General features: G+C 43.8%; 1 protein-coding gene across 1 annotated transcript in view; it reads left to right on the top strand.

Annotated features, from left to right (window-relative positions):
* CTNND2 (catenin delta 2) overlaps positions 1–21,843 on the top strand; it is a 1,763,242-nt gene that overhangs the window by 465,352 nt on the left and 1,276,047 nt on the right. The window contains 1 exon segment of the mRNA XM_040431740.1: positions 13,309–13,561. Coding sequence (XP_040287674.1) covers positions 13,309–13,561 — 253 coding nt within the window.

The raw sequence follows: 21,843 nt of genomic DNA, 5'->3' as shown, positions 1-21,843 counted from the left end.
AGGAAACAGGTCACTGCTGTGGCCAGGGATTGTCTGCAGTGTTGTTAAAACAGATGTTAATAGTGGGGGATCTGAGCTAGACATCCACTTTGTTTTGTCATATTTAGCTGTCAGACACTAGCGATCCGCTAGTGTCTGCTCTACCAAACAATGCTATTATAATAGCTTTTTGGGCAGCCGTTTCCATAAAAAACAAACTTTTATCGATATGCTAATGAGCCCCTAGGTGCTATGCGGGCGTCTTTTCAGCACCTAGAGGCTCGGTCTACCTTCAAAAAATGCCGCCCAGCGCGTCCCTCCAGCCCGCCCATCTCCTCTGGAATGCGATCCTCCCTTTGAGCCAGCGGTCGAATTCTCGCGCAGGCGCCGTGCGCTTCTGTCTTTGGCGCAGGCGCAGTTAATGTCTGACCGTGGAGATGTCTGTGCAGAAAGCGGTCAGACATTAACTGCGCCTGCGCCGAAGACAGACGCACACGGCGCATGCGCGAGAATTCGTCCGCTGGCTCAGAGGGAGGATCGCATTCCATAGGAGATGGGCGGGCTGGAGGGACGCGCTGGGCGGCATTTTGTGAAGGTAGACCGAGCCTCTAGGTGCTGAAAAGACGCCCGCATAGCACCTAGAGGCTCATTAGCATATCGATAAAAGTTTGTTTTTTATGGAAACGGCTGCCCAAAAAGCTATTATAATAGCATTGTTTGGTAGAGCAGACACTAGCGGATCGCTAGTGTCTGACAGCTAAATATGACAAAACTAAGTGGTAGAAACCCTTTAAGATAAATATCAGGGGGATAACATTGTTGAAGGGCTTGAGTATGTGACAGGCGTCTCTAATGAGCTTTCTTTACCTCGAAACAACACATGCTCCCTGTTGAGGTGGTCTGGTGCATGACAAAATAATTCATCGCTTTCCACTACTCGTACAGACGCTCTAGCATATTCAAGGTGGAATTCCATCTAGCTGGAACCTTGCAAATCAACCGGTGCAATTGCAAACTGTTCTGTTGCTACATGTCCAGGAGGGCAGTCCTTGACACATAAGAATGGCTGAAATGTGAGGACAGTCTCCTGGACATGGCAAGCAGCCTCTGCAAGCCAGTGTACCTTTTCAAAAAGTGTTGCACAACTAAGTTTATCACATGCCCAATGCAGGGAGCATGGGTTATATTCCTTATAAATGCAGTGCGTCCATGATGTTCCAGCCTTTGTTGCTTATGACCTTGCCCAGTTGGATTTGGCGAGGAGATAGCCAGTTGGGATTTTTTCTGCCTGATGCACTTTATTTTGCAGTAAATTTGTTTAAACTACACGGTCTGTTGCAGTCACACATTCACTAAAATTAATATAACTATGTAATGTTTGCAGTAAAATATCTTTGAATTATTCGTTCACTATCATGGGTATAACAATGCAATTTTTGCAGTGAAATGTCTTTGAACTACACGTCTGATGCAATAATGCTTTTGCTAACACTGATATAACAATACAATGTTTGCGGTAAAATGTCTTTGAACTATGCTTTTAATAACACAGGCATAAGTGCAATTTTTGAGGTGAAATGTCTTTGAACTACACGTCTGATGCAATAATGCTTTTGCTAACACGGATATAACAATACAACATTTGCGGTCAAATTTATTTTGAACTGTGTTCAATAACACAGGTATAGCGTTGCAATTTTTGCTGTAAAGTGTCTTTGAATTACACGGTCAGATGAAGTAATACTTTTGCTAACACGGATATAATAATGCAATATTTGCAGAAAAAATGTCTTTGAACTATGCGTTCAATAACACGGTTATAGCAATGCAATTTTTGTGGTGAAAGGTCTTTACCGTTATTGCCATAAAATGCTTTTGCTATGATGCAACACGTTTAATTACATAGGTATAACAAAGTGAATTTTTTTTATTTATTTTTTTTTAATAAAAAAGTGCAGCTCTAGTTTTCAGCAAAATTCTATTGGTTTGTCAGTAAGAAAGTGTAGAAGCTTTTTTTTAAAGATGTCTTTCTGTTCATTTACAGAAAAAAATGTTTCTTTATTTTGCAGGGGGCTTTGTAATGTAGAACTAGCTTCAACCAGCAGCTGTATTAAACACACAAGTGGGTGACCAGCCGCTCATTCCCTCAAAGCTTTACCTGAAATCTACTCAATTATGTCCCTTTATTCTCTCCCTATAGTGTACCTATCACATTATATTAGTGGCTTGTGTCTGCAATGGCTTTTTGCCAGACACCGCCACATAATAGCCTCCCAGGTCACAAGCTGAAGACAGAATGGCTATTCTTTCTCCCTCATAGTTTTTCCCACCAGTATTCACAGTAGAATGGCACTGGGCACTGTTTTTAGACAAATTTTCTGAAACAAACATCTTTGGATTGTTTGGCAGAATGTTTGTGAAATTTGTAGCAAATCCGATTTGTTTAGAATCAATTTGCTCATCTCTTTTTTTTTTTTTTTGACCTCATTTATTATTCATTATTTGTCACATCTAGCCCTGGGTGTATCAGCAATTACTGTAAATAGTTATGTATTGTAATATACTTTTTATGTTTTTGGGCGTATCTTCCAGGAAGGTTATGGATGGAAAAGGTTCTTATTAAATATATATCTTTATTGATTTTCTTGAACCGAAACAATATAAAAAGTATCTAGTCACAGAGAGTGTGGACATCCAACAGGTACATCTATACAGTATATCCCTTACTACCGGGTTGCGTAGATAAACACATAGACATCAATGCCAAAAAAAAGAAGCACTTCAGTTTGGTGCCCACTCTCTGTCACTCACGCCAAAGCAGAGACCACCCCCCCCCCCCCGGGGACCTACCCCCGGCCACCCCCCCCCTAGAACGCCACCCCCACCATCTTCCCCCCCAGCGTACCTGGCCTGGTACGGCCGCCACGAGGGGCGGCAGGCTGCTCACGCACCGCATCTGGGTATTCCCCAGCTAGTCATAGCGCCAATTCATATTTAATTTAAACATATTAAAATAATATTTTATTATTTAGGAATTATTAAGGGTTTGTTTATGTGGGAGCTTAGATTCTATAAGTGGTGGGTCGTCAGTTCCAGTCCGGTAATACATCTCATTCAATCATTTGTCCATACTATACACCTATCCTATCCCTATTGTGTGTTTCACGCCATATCGTTTCATGCGCTCAAAGTCTGTTACTCTTGCCATTAAGTTTTGCCATTCATGTCTTGTTGGTGGTCTATCTTTCACCCAGTGTCTCAGAATTATTACCTTGGCCAATAGGAGTCCCTTCAGCCAGTAAACCTGCTCGCTTTTGGTTGTTTTGTTTTTATATTCGGGGGGTAAGAATCCAAGCAACGCTACTTGAATAGTTAAGGGGGGGTTGTTCCCAGTTACTGCAGCCAGCTCCCGAAATATACTATCCCAAAAATTCTTAATAACTGGGCACTCCCACAACATATGGACATACCCTGCAGCTACAAGAGAACATTTCAAACAACTGAATTCTTGTCCCTTATTACTATAAATCTTGGACAGGAGGCTCGGGGTAACATATGGTCGGTGTATTATTTTAAATTGGGTCAAACTGTGATGTCGTGATAAGGAGGCCTTTTTAATATTTTGATATATTTCCCGCCATTGTAAGGGGTTACATTCCCCTATATACGCATTCCATTTATCTACACTTTTAAATTTAGTGAACGTGCTTAGTTCCTCAGTGAGTCTCTTATAAAGTAGTGAAACCTTAACTTTTTTTCCCAGTGTATTATAACAAAGTGATACAAATCTCTGAGTACTTATTTCCAGAGACATTTTTTTCAGCGTACATGTTAGTGCATGTTGTAGTTGATAATATCTATAGTGTTCTAATACAGTGATTGGTGTCCGCAAAAACAATTCCCCTATCGGTTTAATTTTCCCTTTCAGGCATATTTGTGAAAATAGCGTAATGCCTCTCCGTGTCCAATAGTCATTAAGGGCCAAGAACTCTGTTAGCGCGGGGTTGTCCCATAACGGGGTGAATTCCAGAACTTGAGGGGCCTGGGTAAGTTCCTTAATTTTTTTCCAGGCCTTCTGCAACGCTAAACCAATAGGGCAGGAGTAGTCCGCACGCTCCAGAAGTCCGGATTCCAATATGCTGAATATATTGTGTGTAGAGTGTTGGTATTGTCCTATAATATGAGATATTAATGCACCATCCCCCGTATCAATACACCACTGTAGTTGTGAGCACAGATAATAACTCTGAAAATGAGGCAGGCCAAGGCCGCCATTACTTGCAGCCAATCGTAAATATTGTAGCTTAATGCGGACCCTTTTCCTGCCCCATATTGGGTCATTAATCAATCGATCAATCAAATTAAAAACACTATCTTCAATCCAAGCAGGGCAAGAGCTAACCGTGTACAATATCCAGGGCAACAAGACCATTTTGATCAGCGCAATTCTATTGATCTGGGAAAGCGGGAGTTTCTGCCAAACCCTAATCTTCTCCCTTATTTTCCCAATTAGGGGAGTAATGTTTAATGTGTTATACTCCCTAATAGTGCTACCAATTTTTATCCCTAGATATTCTATATGGTCCGTTGGATCGATGATTCTGACCTTGAGGTCATTTAGAGGAGGGATCCGGTTAAGGGGGGAAGAGGACAGACTTTGCCCAGTTTATCTCATATCCGGCAACGCTACCAAACTCTTCTATTATTCGCATAATGCCAGGGACGCTTCTCCATCCGTCATTCAGATAGAGCAAAACGTCATCCGCGTACAAGCATATCTTGTCCTCCGTCCCCCTACCACCGAATCCCACAATGCTAGGCTCGGCACGTATCCTGCAAGCGAGAGGTTCCATAAAGACTGAAAAGAGGAGTGGAGAGAGCGGGCACCCCTGTCGTGTCCCCCGCTTTAGGAGAAGGCAGGGGTAAGCACCCCATTAATATTAATTCTAGCCATTGGTCCACTATATAGCAGTTTGACCCATTCAATAAATTTTTGACACAGATTCATCCTATGCATGACCCGCCAGAGGAAGGACCACTCCACCCGGTCAAACGCTTTAGCGGCGTCCAAGGACAGGATGGAGCGGTCCTCCCCCCCTCCAATCTGGATATTGAGGATGGTACGGCGTATATTGGTCTGGATCTGTCGCCCAGGGATAAACCCTGTCTGATCTATATGAACTAGGCCGGCTATTACTTTTTTTAACCTATTGGCTAGGACTTTTGCGATTATTTTATAATCTGCATTGAGCAGTGATATGGGACGGTAGGCTTCAACTTTGTTTCCATTCTTCCCCTTCTTAAGGATCAGCGTAATAGTTGCCTCGGACAAGGACGGGGACAGCTTTCCACATTCACTGGATTCATTCAGGACCTGCAGCAACCCGGGCAGGAGGACCCCCGCATGACTCTTGTATATGCCATACGAGAGCCCATCCGGTCCGGACACTGAGGAGCCCCGGGCCTCTTGCGTAACCGCCTGTAATTCTCCCAAGGAGATGGGGGCACACAAGAGGGCCGAGTCCGAGTCCGACAGCACCGGGATCTTAACCTGTTTTAGAAAGTCGTCTATCTTTGTCCCTGTGTCGCCGGGGCCGGAGCAATAAAGATTGTTAAAGTATTTTAAGAATTCTCCCTCCATCTCCACCCCTCCTTCCAGTCTACGACCATCACCTGCCAGAATTTGTCTAATCTTTTGGGGGGCCTTTTGATTCGTTATTATAGAGACCAATAATTTACCCGGGGTGCCTCCCTCACAAAAGTGTTTGTAACCCCTAAAAAATAGTTGGTTCTGGGCTTTTTTCTCCATAAAAGTTATATAGTGGTCCTTGGCGGCTTTTACCTTGGCACGTGTGTTCGCGTCATTATTAATTCGAATCCTACCCTCCCAACATGCCATATCTGCTTCCAAATTTTTTTGCTCTTTAAAAAATTCATTTTTTTCCTTTTTAATTCTGCTAAAATATAACCCGCGAATAAAAGCCTTCATGGCATCCCATACAAAATGGATATGTGTTGTGCCAATATTTTCTTGCCAGAATTGTGTGAGTTCCTTATCAATCCCTACGGAATCATTTAGTATGGTTAACCAGTGCTCGTTCAATCTGAACGAGCTGGTAGTGCCGGATTGTTGCCCTGTCTTCATCACCAGTAGGATCGGTGAATGATCAGAGATACCATGGATCTCATACGTCATTTTCAAAATGGCGTCGAGCATCTCGCCACTGGCCAAGGCAATATCAATTCTGGACATAGCGCTATATGTTTTACTAAAGCAAGAAAAGACCTGTTTGTTCCCATAAAGCCATCGCCAGACATCTGTTAGTCCTATCTCCTCACAGAACCCTCGTAGTAGGGAGTGCTTTCCCTGCCCACTTATCCCCACAGTTGAAATTCTATCCAGCGCGGGGTCCAATACACAGTTAAAGTCACCGCATATTAATACCGGGGACCGGTCTCTATTATGCAAAAAAATTGTCAACTGGTTTAGGACTGTCATTGAAAATGGTGGGGGGATATACAGAAAAGCTAATACACACTTTCTACCATTCCATCGAGCATGGAGGAAGATATATCTCCCGTCTCTATCAATTGACTGGTCCAGTAGGGTAAAGTCAATACTCTGATGTACGTATACACTAATCCCTCGAGAATATGTCGAGAAACCGGAGTGGAACTGATGGCCCGCCCATCTCTTTATCAGATATGCTGGAATCTCTGGTGTAGCGTGCATTTCAAGTAGAGCAACTATTGCAGGGAGGTGCCGAACAATCCGGTCAAAGACCATGACCCGTTTTGTTCTATCTCCCAATCCACGCACGTTCCATATTACTACTTTATTATTCGTCATGTTATGGAGCTATAAAGGAGTCGTCCGCCGCCCCCCCAAGGCAGCCGTTCCCAGGCCAGATCCCACCCCCTCCTCCACCCCATACCCCTCCCCACCTGAGCCACCCCCCACCCCCACGTAACCCCCTACTTGGTTCACTGATGCAGAGCATCTTGTCAACCTCTTACATTACGCCCATCTGTCCATGGGCCGCCCCCCCCCGTCCCCCCACCTCCTCATCGGACCATCCTCCCACCGAATCAATCAGCGTCATAATGTCTAATCCCTGACCGTATCTAACCATTCTAGGGTTTCTCTGGGTGAGTGGAAGAACATTACAATGTCCCTATAAACCACTCTTAACTTAGCGGGGTATAACATGGAATATTTAATATTACCTTCTCGTAGTCTTTTCTTAATATCGAAATATTCCCTACGCTTATTTTGAGTGTCCCTAGAAAAGTCAGGGTATATTTGTATCCCATGCCCATTAAGGGCTACCTCTTTTAGTTCCCTCTTACGCCGTAACACCCAGTCTCTATCACTAGAAGAAAGTATTCTAATTAGGAGGGATCGAGGGGGGCCGCCCGGTGGTTTTTTTTTTTGCGGGAATTCTGTGCGCTCTTTCCACACAGAGCGCGGGGGTATCCCCGCTAGTTCCCAACGTGTCAATCAACCATTTTTGCATAAACTCCACGGGGTTCCCCCCCTCCACGCCCTTAGGGAAGCCCACCATTCTCAAGTTGTTATGGCGTGTTCTATCCTCCATATCTGTTAGTCTCGCGTTAATCCGTTTATTTTCTTTATCCAAATCATCTATTTTTATGATCATCTTTCGCTGTTCTATTTGAACCTCCGATAAACCAATTTCTACATCCTTAATGTTGGCCCTAATTTTGTTCATGTCGTCTCTAATAAGTGTTAACTCCAGCTGTAATGTCTTTACTGTGGTGGAGATATCTGAGACTGATTGATTGGTGGTCTGAACAAGCGTCAATATGTCCGCCAGTTTGTTATCTATAATATCAAGTCTACCCCTGTCAGATCCCATATGCTGTTCCACCTGCGCCGGTGGATCCACCTGCGTCTCCGCAGGATCTGGCATTCTCTTTCCCCCTCTGTGTTTGGGTGGGGGCGATTTCAAATATTTGTCTATTTTCGCCTGTGGACTATTTCCGTCGCCCGCCTTAGGGGACCCCACTCCCACAGATCTCCTGTTATATTTGGGAGGCATATTATCTGAGATCTGGCCTGCAGAGGCAGGCCGTATATGAACAGCAGGAAAAGACCAAAGGGAGAGGGGATATCCCAAAGAACAGCAGAGCTCAATATCACCCCCCAACACAGATAGGCCAGCACCAGGGTCGACCACTGGTTCTTGAACTAATTCTAAAGACAATTGGAAGATGAAATAATATATATACCCAGCGTAGGTTTTCCCAAATTAGTCTAGAGTGGGTATACCTACACCAGCCTGTACTGAGGACCCCCTTTCCCTCCTGCTCGGACCGAATTCCAACAACCACAAACACATACAAGACGTTCAAAATAACACCAGGTATAAATAACACATAGAGTCAATAAATATCAGGGCTCTGTCCAGTAAATGCGAAAACGGAGCAAATTGTTAGCAGAGGTTGGGTATTTGCTCAAGGCAATAATGTGGTGGGGTCGGCAATCAAGTCGCAGCCCTCCTCGCCGCTCCCCCCAAACCCCTCTATTGTGCGAATTTCAGCCCCCAATTTGGCATTTTAGCAATTTGAGCCCCCAATTGAATCTGCGAGTTATGACCCCAATTTAAGATGTCAACATAGTTCACAATATCGTTCACCACACGGATTGTCACACGAGTCGGTCCGCCAGTTTTCTGCCCTTCTACCTCAAAGGGTAGGGCATAAAAAGTTAGTCCAATTGTTGGACCCCCCGTAAGGTTGATGGGGGAGTTATAACGGGGTTATCACGGGCAGTGGTACCCTGAGACACCAAGCACCAAGCTCCAAACTCCAAAACCCTGGGGGGGAACAGTTAGTTATCCATCACACTGGCGAGTATTTATGGACTTAGCCGTGCAGAGGCAGTGGGCTTGAAAGAATGAGAAGGCCCCGTAATACCCAGTTCATTCGTACCCCTGTGCCGGGGGGACCGGGCCTCACTTTTCAGCCGTGAACTTCACTGGAGGTGGTATAGGGCATATGGGGCAATCCCACATAACTTTTCTCCAAAAGGCACACCGGAGACACAGTCCCAGCAGGTATGGTAACCTGCACCCACACCCGGTCGGTCGATCAACAGCCCTCTTGCACACAGGATTAGTATAGCGACGTTAGTTAGTAAGGAGGGGTGACAGTGGGTAAGCTAAAACAGGAGCGGTCTCACCAATTTCCAGCCAGTCGGTCGAAGAGAAATGTGTCGTCGCCAAAACACGTTCTCAGCATTCCGCAGTCAACATAGTGCAGGATCCCAGCCTTCCGTGGTCTCGTGTATGCAGGGTATAATCAAACGTCGGGCTCTTTCCAGGGGGGTGGGCCCAATTGAACGTGTGGTGCGCTGTGGTGCGATGCGGGATCAGGCAGATTGCAGATTCAAGCAAGCTGTGTCGGCGCGGCACAATGTTCTCCCGTCAATCCGTAGCCGGGTCCATGGCAGGACATAGCCGGTATGTGCCTAGATCTTTGCTCGGTCCCCTCACCCTACCCGTAGCTGGATGTCATAGCAGCCGCAGACGACTCCAATCCAGCACCAATATTAACTGAGCTGGAGGGAGCGAGGTGATGAGGGGCCGGAGCGCCGAGACGCCGGGGTGAGGCGGGTTGGGGGCGGTTCCCATACGGACGCGCGGTACACCCACGTAGCTTCTCCGCTACGTCATACCGCTTCGCTTCCTAGCGAAAAGGTTGGTAGGAACAGGGCTAACCACCCTCCCCTCTGAATTTTTTGCTCATCTCTAAGAAAGATATCTATCTTTCTTAGAGATAGATATCTTTCTTAGAGATGAGCAAATTGATTCTAAGAAAGATATCTATCTATTCATAGCATGATATATATATATAAAACAACTTCATAGCATGATGCTGCAACCACCATATTTCACGGTGGGGACGGTGTGTTCAGGGTTATGTACAGTGTTAGATTTCCGCTGCACAAAGTGTTTTGCATTTAGGCCAAAAAGTTAAACTTTGGTCTTATCTGACTAGAGCATCTTCTTCTACATGTTTGCCATGTACCCTACATGGCTTGTGGCAAACTGCAAACGGGACTTCTTATGGCTTGCTTTCAAAAAGAGCATTCTTCTTGCCACTCTTCTATAAAGGCCAGATTTTTGGAGTACGCGACTAATAGTTGTCCTGTTGACAGATTCTCCCACCTGAGCTGTGGATCTCTGCAGCTATTTTAGAGTGACCATTGGTATCTTGGCTGCTTGTCTAATTTATTCTCTCCTTGCCTGAGCTGTCAGTTTAGGTGAATGGCCATGTCTTGGTAGGTTTGCAGTTGTGCCATACTCCTTCCATTTCCAGATTATGGATTGAACAGTGCTCCGTGAGATGTTCAGAGCTTGAGATATAATTTTTTTTTGTACCTTAACCCTGCTTCACACTTCTCCACAACTTTATCTCTGACCTGACTGGTGTGTTCCTTGGATTTCATGACGTTGTTTGATCACTAATGTTCACTAACAAACCTCTGAAGCCTTTATAGAGCAGCTGTAGTTATACTGAGAATAAATTGCACACAGGTGGACTTACTAATTAGGTGACTTCTAAAGGCAATTGGTCACACTGGATTTTATATAGGGGTAGCAGAGTACAGGGCACCGAATGCAAATGCACACCACACTTTTCACACTAATTTGAAAAAAATGTGGAAATGTTCAAGGGGTATGAATACTTTTTTAAGTATATATATATATCTAGTGTGAACACAGCCAAAGTGACTCGATCAATTAAATTATCCTATTATTTAACTTACGTGGTGAACTGCAAAGAAAAAAGTATTTTTTTTTGTTACCTTGCCTTCCCCAAAAATGAATGAAATAAAAAAAATTATCAAAAGGTCCCATGTATCCTAAAATGGTATCAGTAAAAATGGTAGCTCACCCCACAAAAGATAAACTGCCATGCAGCTCTGTCACATAATTCAAAAAGTTATAGATGTCAGAATATGGCAACACAAAGCAATTTTTTTAAAGCAGTGTTTTCTGCACAGTGAACACTTTGAAAGCAAAACCCTAAAAGCAATGGTGGAATTGCAGTATTTTTTTTTACATTGTCACCCTAAAATGTTTAACAGTTATATAATACCCCAAAATGGTTCCATTAAAAAATACAACCTACCCTGGATAAAACATGATCTCAAATGGTTATACCCATGGAAAAATAAAACAATTTTTATGGCTTTTGAAATGCGGCATTGCTGAGCCTTTAGTACCAAACTAGGCTGTGTCCTTAAGAGGTTAATCTGCATGTATTCCTTTTGATTCTTTTGACAGACATTTAATTGATTATTGAAATCCAAAGTGCAGTTGAGGAGGAAAATCTTTTTTTGTTCTACTGCCAGAAAGTCCTCAGACCACTGTACTGTACATGATGTTATTTATTGTTTACTTTAGTATTTTATCATTGTCCCTTTCAGTATTGTAACTGGTACGTTATGGGTGGAATATTAATAACGTTTTCTGCAATAAAAAAATGCAAAAACTACCACCGATGTTTGTATTAGAATTTAGAACACAATCTACCTGCTGCACAAATTTAGCAAAATAAAGAAAATTGTGCAAATAAGATAAACTTATAGTCTGACCTGGCATAGGATTTCTGAAATTTTGCATACATGAAGCTGTTGTCCATAAGGAAACACACAAAATATGCAGTGCTTTACAAATATAATGCCAGAGTTATCAATTTTTTCATCTACACCAAAAGAACTTTCTGTGTCTGATAGTTTTTGTTGCAGATAAAAAGTTAATAGATCCATCATATTTCAGGTAAGAGTAATATTAACTGGTATGGTTTGGAGCCTAATGTGTTTGTACAGTTCAAAAGATGAGTTATGGTCTGAGATCAAGTTTTGTTGCACAAATTGTTTTTCTCCTTTCTACAATTTGGTTACTTTCACACATAGTGTTGAGGTGCAATCAAAACTGAATTAGAAAACCACAATGCGGTTTTCCATGTAATTGCATATTTATGCAGGTGAAACATGTTAAATAAATGGGTGTCCGTCAAAAAAATGCAACCCCATCAAAAATGCATCAAATTTTTTCCAGTGTGGTTTTAACCTCACCTTAATACTACGTGTTAACCTCACCTCAATGTGTGAACATACCCTTTGTCTTAGCTATGTTAAAACATACCATAAGAAGCAAATTTAACTAGATATTAAAAGTTTTCACTTTGTTAAAGTGAATATGTCATCATTAAAATGCAATGGAAGCTACAGGCAGCAATTTATAGAACAGGAGGAGATGAGCAGATAGATATATAGTTTTATAGGAAAAGACTAAGTAAAATTTGTAATTTTTTCATTTAAATTCCTGCTCATTCTGGGCTTTGAAGTCAAGGAGGTGGTCGTATCAGTGACTGATAACTATCTCTATATGCACAGTCATAGAGGGAAAGGGTGTTAATCACAGATAGGACCGTGTCCTTGACTTCAAACCCCAGTATGAGCAGGAATTTAGATGAATAAAATATACCGTATTTTTTGCTTTATGCTTTTTTTCCCCAAAAGTGGGGGGGGGGGAAATGTCAGTGTGTCTTATAAAGCAAATACTAGTGGGCGCTTCCATTATGGAAGCACTCACTAGTATGCAGTAGGTGTGGGGTTCTCACCCTCCCTGGTCTTCCTCCCTGGGGCCAGAGAAGATCAGGGAGCGAAGAATGCAGGGGAGACCACCGGACTGGTAGAATGGCGGTGGAGCAGAAGAGGTAAGTGAATTTATTTATTTTAAGGTCTGATCTGAGGTCTGGGACGGGGGTCTGACATGGAAGTCTGATAGGGATCTGATCTGAGGTCTAATGTGGGGGTATGATCTGAGAATCTGATATGAGGTGATGTGAGGTCCTGATAGGAGGTCTGATCTGAGGTCCTGATATTAGGGTCTAATCTGAGCATCTGATATGGGGTCTGATCTGAGGATCTTACAAGGGGGTCTGATGAAAAAAAAAATCTTATTTTCGTCCTCTAAACCTGGGGTGAGTCTTATCATCAGGTGCTTTTAAAGCGAAAAAATACGGTAGGTTATACTGAATCTTTTGCCACAAAACTATACATCAATCTGCTCAGCTTCACCTGCTCTAGAACATGCTGCCTTCAGATTAAACACAATGTACAACATGATATGTTTACTTTAAATTTGTCTTTCTAGTTGTTTTAATGGGTAACAAAATGCTTCTTTTTTTATGTCCCCTGTACTCGTGTGTGTTTTTCCTGCCTAGACCTGGTTAACCATTTTTGTGAACAGATCCTTAGTTTTTTACTTTGTCCCTACTTTCCTGTCGTAGCCCCATCTTCCCCTGGTGTCGACTCCGTACCTTTACAGCGTACAGGCAGCCAACATTGTTCTCAGAATGCAACAGGGGCTCTCCAGAGGGCCAGTTACGCTGTAGGCCCTGGCTCCAATTATGTAGACCCATACCGACAGCTGCAGTATTGTCCATCCGTTGACTCACCCTACAGTAAATCGGGGCCAGCTATACCACCTGAAGGAACGTTAGCCAGGTCTCCATCTATTGATAGCATTCAGAAAGATCCAAGGTAAGCATTAGTTTTCTTTTTACAAGTTTTTTCCTCCATTCCACAGTTTTATTTTTTTAGAGCAAATTGTCATTTTATAATGTATATGTGCATACAATATGTCTGTTTTATTTTCACATTTCATGTTATCTTTATGAACAACATAACTCTGCTTACACTGCATTGTGAGGTTTCTGTTGAGAGGATTTCCCAACAGAAACAGCAGATGTGTGTGTTTATTGAATGCCACAGAATGCCATCAGTTACCCATAGGTGCCGCCTACATTAAAAAGTGTGGGTGCTGTATACTTTTTTTTTACTGGGTGCCTCTGGATGAAATAGTGCAATGTGTTTTGTTATTCCGTAAAATAAATAATTGTATTCCTGACAGATATCATCCCAATGGAGGCAAAAAGGACACTAATGCATACTGTAAGCATGCAATGCTATTGAAGTACAAAAGATCCTGATTTTAAGGATAAATGATTTTCTCAACTGGTGTCAAAACAAATCACTTGATATTATCAGTCTTACATAATATATGTTTACAGGGGCGTAGCTAAAGGCTCATGGGCCATGGTCCAAGGGTTCAGCTTGGGCCCCCCTTCCCTCAGTGTTTTGTGGCTAGGGAAGCACATAGCCTTCATGCTGCCTGCGGAAGAAAATTGAAACAGTAGACCCCCCCCCCAACCCGCCCATGCCAAATTCTTGACCTAACCCCTTCCCTCCAGCCAGAGCTATAACTTGACCAGCATGCACTTTCGATAATACCGGTGTCTTTTTATAATACTGGTATCTTCTAATGTGGCACAAGGGTCTTTCGGCCCCCTCAGGCTCCTGGGCCCGTTAGCGACTGCTACCTCTGCACCCCCTATAGCTACGCCCCTGTATGTTTATACATGATTGAAATAAGAATTGTATAACTATTTTTGCACCCAAGAAATCTTCGTAGCTTGACATATGTTTAATGAATGCTGCATTTGTATAACATGCATTTATTAGCCATTAAAAAAGAAAGTGACAAGAAACATAATCTGTGTGGCAGAAAAATAAGATTACGGTATTTAATAAGAAAACATTTTTTTTAATACTCTGATCACTACCTGGGGGAAACCCAGTGGTGTAGCGGTAGTAACTGAGAACAAGCACTTTATATCAAAGAACCCAAAAGCCCTTATGCCACCCAAGCCTTAGTGGCCACTTTCAACTTATACTTCGCTAAGGTGAATGTGTACCATCTGCCTTTTGTAACTGATGGTTCTTGTAGCATTTTATACTTAAAAACACTTACACTTTGTGAAATGTTAGAAACCATTTTGATGATTTCAGAACCCTCAAAATGCTGTCGGTAACATCTTAGGCTATTTTCACACTAGCGTTCGGAGCGGATCCGTCTGATGTTTCATCAGACGGATCCGCTCCGATAATGCAGACGTTCGCATCCGTTCAGAACGGATCCGTCTGCATTAAAACTTAGAAAATTTTCTAAGTATGAAAGTAGCCTGAGCGGATCCGTCCAGACTTTACATTGAAAGTCAATGGGGAACGGATCCGCTTGAAGATTGAGCCATATGGTGTCATCTTCAAGCGGATCCGTCCCCATTGACTTACATTGTAAGTCTGGACGGATCCGCTCGCCTCCGCACGGCCAGGCGGACACCCGAACGCTGCAAGCAGCGTTCAGGTGTCCGCTCACTGAGCGGAGCGGAGGCTGAGCGCTGGCAGGCGGATGCATTCTCAGTGGATCCGCCTCCACTGAGAATGCATTGGGGCCGGACGGCTGCGTTCGGGGCCGCTCGTGAGCCCCTTCAAACGGAGCGCACGAGCGGACACCCGAACGCTAGTGTGAAAGTAGCCTTAACGGTAGTTACGCTGATATATCAGGCAGCCTATGTTCAGTTTATATCCATTTATTTATTCTTTACCCATTTTGCTTTATATTTTATTTTGAAGAAGGATTCAAGGATACCTTAAACTCTTAAACATGTTCATGCATCCTTGATGCATGATGATTGACATTTCTAAGGTGCCTTACCAATTTAGGGTACCTGCACATGGGTGTGTAAGTACAAACAGAATATTTGCACTGAATGATTTTCATGCTAATTTCACAGCATTTCTGCACCAAAATTTCAGATTTTGTTGTGGATTTTGATACGATCACTCGTATAACATGTGCTTCACTTTCTGAAAAAATATAATTTTTACTTTTTATGAAAATTTTGTTTAGTATTAGATGTTTCTCCTTTTTTGAACCTGCACAAACATTGTTAGCACCTTCTGTAAAATAGCCCATTTATTTTCTGACAGTAGACACCTGTAATAGAACGTCATCAAGTATTTTATACACTACGAATTTTGCATCATATATTATTATATTTTTTTATGTATGAAAATGTACTATTGTGGATAAAGTCTGCCCTAAGCAGAACTCAAGATGTACACCACATTATAAAGATGTGCTGTGTTCATGCACTATGGCTTATACACATAACTGTTATAGAGCTCCTATTCAAGTGCATGGGGCTAAACCAAGAATCAATCATTTATTCTGATAAAACTTTGGTTATAAACTTCTGTAACCATGATATATACTGTAGTAGAAATTGAATGGGAGTGCTCAACAGTGCATTCCAGGTTTGCTGCTGTGTTAAAGCCTGACCATGGTTGAAGTGTCACCTTTTTTAGAAACTGAAATCAATAATATGTTATGATATACACTAGCAGAAAAGGAAAAAAGAGCAACTTGAAAGCTTAATGCGATTGCGCTCAGATTGACAAAGTATAAATTGCTAACAGTGCTTGGTCTATGATCACACTACCTTGGCGGTGCACCCTTTTTTTGGGTTCTATAGCAGGGTATTTGAATGCCAAATGAAAAAGTCCATGGTAACTAAAGGCGTCCCACACCATAACACCTGGTGTTGGCCCTTTGTGTCTCCACACTATGCATGATGGTAGTGGACTCTCTCCAGCCCTCCTACAAACTTTGATGCGGCCATCATTAGTACTAGAAATGAGCAATTGGATTCATTACAAAGTTTTTTTGTTTTGTTTCAGATGGGAAAACAGTAGGAAGAAGATACAGGATCACATGACACTGGGAAGAAGTGGGCGAGAGGCTTGCCCTTTATCAGAGGCTAGCAAACAGCAAGATCAGCCAATCTGGGGGCAAAATGCAGGCAGGTCCTTCTGCTCAGAAGGAATAAACGCCATTCCCAGCTAGTCATGTCTTGTGGCTGTTTCTGCCCAAAAAAACTATTGCAAACGCAAGCCAGCTACTAGCGATTCTATAGGGGCATTATGGGGAGAGAATATAGAGCTATAATTGGGTAGATTTAAGATGTATCAGGGAAAGCTTAGCATGGAGAGTGAGTGAGGGACTGGTCACCGTCTCAGTTGTTTTGTACAGTTTGCTGGCAAGTTCTGCATTACAAAATCCTGCAAGAAACTCATATTTTCCTGTATGAACAGCCAGCCAGAGTTTTTGTTTGTTGTTGTTAAAAAGCTTCTACAGTCCACAGGCATACATTTTTTTTTTTTTTTTTACTAAAACACAGTTTCCATGTACTGATTTGGGCATTTCATTGCATTATACCTACGTTATTGAACGTGTTGTATATTACTGCAAGATACCGTTCTGTTATAGCAGACTAATTTTACTGCAAAAACTGCATTATTATCATTTTAGTATAACGGGGTTTTGGGGGCGCCCCCTAGTGTCTCTGGGGTCCCTAACCCTAGTTAACTCACTATGCCTGACAGGCGGATCCTGAGCCTCCGCTATCTGGGAGTTGGGGTACATGTCTGCGGCAGTGCCTCCACCCAGTGGAACATCTGGGGTAGGGATGTGAGGCTCCACTGGGAACATACTTGGTGCAAATGAGACTGACACAGCCTAACTGGAATTAACTTTATATAGTGCGTAACAAAATGAACCAACATACATAGGAAAATACAATAGCGTAACACAAATAACAGGGTAATGTGGATTCTTCCTCACCCACCCACTAGCACACCTGCGTCCCACCCCCTATCTTCGCCCTAATGGCTGTTGGTGCACATAGGAGAGTTGGGGCCCTTATAAGCTCTTGCTCCGCAGGGTCACTGAAGCAGCCTGAGCTGTGTAATGTCCGTCACTGGACCTCAGAGTCTTTATTGTGAGTGAGGAGACAGGTGCCCTGTGGTGATACAGGGAGAGGTTTGACTTACCCTCACAACACCATTTACCAGGCCAGTCCGCAGCAATCTCCTTTCACTGGATTCACCAGACGTCTGGACTCAGTGCTTGTCTTTGCCAGCGGTCCCTCTCTCAGCAGGTGTGATCTTGGATGAAGTAAGTTCTCTCCGCCAGGTTCTATCTCTGTGCTGCAGTCTCTCAATGCCAGACCCATGTCCTCTCTCTGGCTGAGCAAATCGTAGCTTCCAGAAACTTTTCCAGGACCTTCCTCTTTAGAGCTGTGCAGCCAGCGTCGTTTTAGGACCTGCGATGATGTCACTAACCATGTGACTCATTTCAGCCAGTCATGTGATCAATGCTCAATGTCTTATTAACAGCATACTGAGTCCATCTACTGGGCATTTCAGATAACGCAGCCGGTGTAACTTCACAGGGTTACATGCTCCCCCTTGAAAAATACTTGCCTTCCACTGGCAAGTCCTAGCCAGGGGGCTTAACAAAAATTCAACAGAAAAATGTTTAGCATACATACAGTACAGTTAGCACAGTAATATCCTAGCTAGCTAGTTATTTAGGGTAAAAAATCACTAACATTTACCACTTCAGCTAGTGCATGTAGGAAAGTGGCCATTTTAGATGCTGCTTGTGTCAGCGGGGCATAACTGGGCTCTCCTATATTATCTTAAACTAGGGCCCTAGGGGGTTGCCGCACTCTGGTGCTATGTCTCAGTTCTCGCTGTGGGAGAGGATCTTGGGACATCAACTGTGGGACTTCGACTCCTGCCCTCGAAGTAGAGTCTCTAAGGGAAGTTCCAGGCACAAAACATGGACTTTCTGGATTCAACCTTGGAGAACTTTGTGACCCAGGAGAGGTTCCGGGACTTTGTGGAACCACCGGAGTTAAAGGAGGCAATTGCTGTGTTTCTTCTGCGGGTGATGACCACCACTGATCCTCTGCACTGGGAGTTCCCGGGGTCTCCTCTGCCCCATTTCCAGGACTCTCTGCTGGGTTTTCCTCCAGTTCTTCACTACTCTCTTCCTCTCCATCAGCATACACAACTGGAAGCAGATGGTTTCTATGCCAAGCCTTTACTCGGCCCTCCGGGCCCCTAATGTTGTACACTGGCAGTCCTTCCAGTTTGGACACAACCTCAAACAGGGTATCTTTCCATCTGTCAGCCAGTTTGTGTTTTCCAGGCACACCTAGATTCCGGAGAAGAACTTTATCCCCTGCTTGAATCTCCCGATATCTCACCTTAGAATCATACCTTCTTTTGTTCCGTTCTTCCATTTTTGCTGCAGCTTGGGTGGCCAACTCATAGGCCCGATGAAGGTTTTGTTTGAGGTTCCTCACATATTGAAAGTGTGAAGTTGAATCTGTTCCATCAGGAGACACTCCCAAACGGACATCTATCAGTAATCGAGCTTCTCTTCCGAACATTAGGAAATAGGGTGAGAACCCTGTAGATTCATGCCTTGTACAGTTGTATGCGTGGACCATGGCTTCCACATGTTTACTCCAAGACCGCTTCTCGACTTGCTTGAGAGTCCCTAGCATATCTAGGAGGGTCCTATTGAACCGTTCTGGCTGTGCATCACCCTCCGGATGATAAGGTGTGGTTCTGGACTTCTGCACCTGCAACATGTCCAACAGCTCCTTGATCAACTTACTCTCAAAGTCTCTACCTTGATCAGAGTGTATCCGATTGGGTAGTCCATAGTGAATAAAATACTTCTGCCAAAGGACTTTGGCTACAGTCACAGCTTTTTGATCTTTAGTGGGGAAGGCTTGAGCATATCTGGTGAAATGGTCCGTTACCACCAGCACATTTCCAATTCCCGCTGTATCGCTCTCAATGCCGAGATAGTCCATGCACACAAGATCCATGGGTCCCATACTTTTCAGATGACCCATAGGGGCAGCTCTCACAGGCAGGGTCTTCCTCTGGATACACCTCCTGCATGTCTTTACATGTTGCTTGACATGTTCCCTCATGCGAGGCCAATAGAACCGATCTTGTACTAGGCCATAGGTCTTGTCCACCCCGAGATGCCCATGTTGATCGTGGAGAGCTCTCAGGACCATGCCACGGTATCTGTGGGGTAGTACCAATTGTTTTCTGTCAGGGTGATCATGATACTTCACGACCCTATAGAGTACTCCATCTTCAAGATGTAGTCGGCTCCATTCTCTTCGGTATAATTCTCTTTGACTCACAGGTAGAGAAGTCAGCAATTTAGGATTCTTAGTCTTTATTGCTCTGATAACTATCCCAATATACCAGTCCTGCGCTTGAGCCTTCTTCTTGTCTTCTGTGGTTATACTGGACCACTGTTGAAGCATGACTGGAGCATGGAACACCTCAGGCACGGCTTCTGGAGAGTGGCTAATGGAGTCTATCCCCCTTAGCTCGGCAAACTCTTCTTGACTCTCGGCCACCACATACATCTGACAAAAGGCTCCTACCCCCGGCCCAGGGATCTTTTCCCACTCCTCTTCTTCTTGGTGAGGAGGGAGTCTAGGTCTGCGGGACAGGGCATCTGCGCTGACATTCTTGGGCCCAGGCTTGTACTTCAGGCTGAAACTGTAGCTTGATAAGGCAGCCAACCACCTATGTCCTGTGGCATCCAGCTTAGCTGTAGTCTGAATGTAGGTAAGTGGATTGTTGTCAGTCCTTACTTCGAATGTTGCTCCATACAAATAGTCATGTAGCTTATCCAAGATGGCCCACTTGAGTGCCAGAAATTCCAATTTATGGACTGGATAGTTCTTCTCTGCACCTGTAAGGCTTCTACTTATATAAGCCACCGGCCTCAATCCTTCTGGATAACTTTGGTGCAGTACACCCCCTAGACCTTCCATACTGGCATCCACATGGAGGATATATGGTTTCTCAGGGTCTGCATAGGCTAAAACAGGAGCTTCTGTAAGTCTCTTCTTCAATGTCAGAAAGGCATCTTCACATCCTGAAGTCCATTTCTCTCCAAAGGGGTCTTTAGGAGATGGTGCCTTAGCACCCGTTACGTCAGAGGTAATCTTCAGTAGGTCATGTAACTCTCGAGCAATCTTTGAGTAGTCTTTCACAAACCTTCGGTAGTAACCACAGAATCCGAGAAAGGACCGCAACTCACTGATGTTATCTGGTCTTGGCCAATTCAACACTGCTTCAATTTTAGCAGGATCTGTGGCTACTCCTTCAGCGGAGACTATATGCCCCACATAAGTGACAGAGTTCTGGGCAAATCGGCATTTGTCCACTGATAGTTTCAGGCCTTCAGCTTGAAGTCGATCCAACACCTTTAGCAATCTTTGTTCATGCTCCTCTGGTGTCTTCCTGAAAACAATTAGGTCATCTAGATACACTAGACACTCTTTGGGATTCATATCCCCCACAGTTTTCTCCATCAGCCTCTGAAAAGTAGCAGGAGCTCCTGTGACTCCCTGTGGCATTCTGGTAAACTGGAAGAACCCCAAAGGGCAGATGAAAGCTGTCTTTTCCTGATCCTCCTTCTTCATGGGTACCTGATAATATCCAGACCTCAAGTCAAGCACACTGAACCACTGGCTGCCAGATAGGGCGTTCAGAAGATCCTCTATCCGGGGCAAAGTGTACTGATCTGGCACAGTCCTCTTGTTTAAAGTACGGTAGTCCACACATAGCAAAACTGAACCATTCTTTTTTCTCACTACCACAATAGGTGAGGCATAGGGGCTCCGAGACTCTGTGATGATGCCTGCTCCTTCCATCTGCTGGAGTATGTCCCGGACATCTTCCACATCTCGAGGGGGTATTCTTCTTGACCTTTCTCTGAAAGGAGTAGAATCAGCAAGTCTTATAGTATGGGTGGCACTCTTAGAACACCCCACGTCCATCTCTGCTCTGGAAAACACTCCCTCTCGGGTGACCAGTTTTGAACGAAGGCTGTCTTTCCACTCCTGTGGTAGAGGAGAATCTTCTAGATCAAAATCTAAAGGTGCTTTTACATGATCCTTCTGTTCTGCACTCACAGACATGATGGACGAAACTTGATCCAAAAGGTGTATCACACCAATCTTCTGATGACGATCAATCCGGATTTCCGTGGGGGTTAAATTCTGTACCATCACAGGAAAGCTCCGACA

Source organism: Bufo bufo, chromosome 5 (assembly GCF_905171765.1).
Source record: "Bufo bufo chromosome 5, aBufBuf1.1, whole genome shotgun sequence".
In the NCBI taxonomy this organism is placed as follows: Eukaryota; Metazoa; Chordata; class Amphibia; order Anura; family Bufonidae; genus Bufo; species Bufo bufo.
The sequence above is the reverse complement of the archived record's forward strand: the minus strand, read 5'-3'. Positions and strand labels throughout refer to the sequence as shown.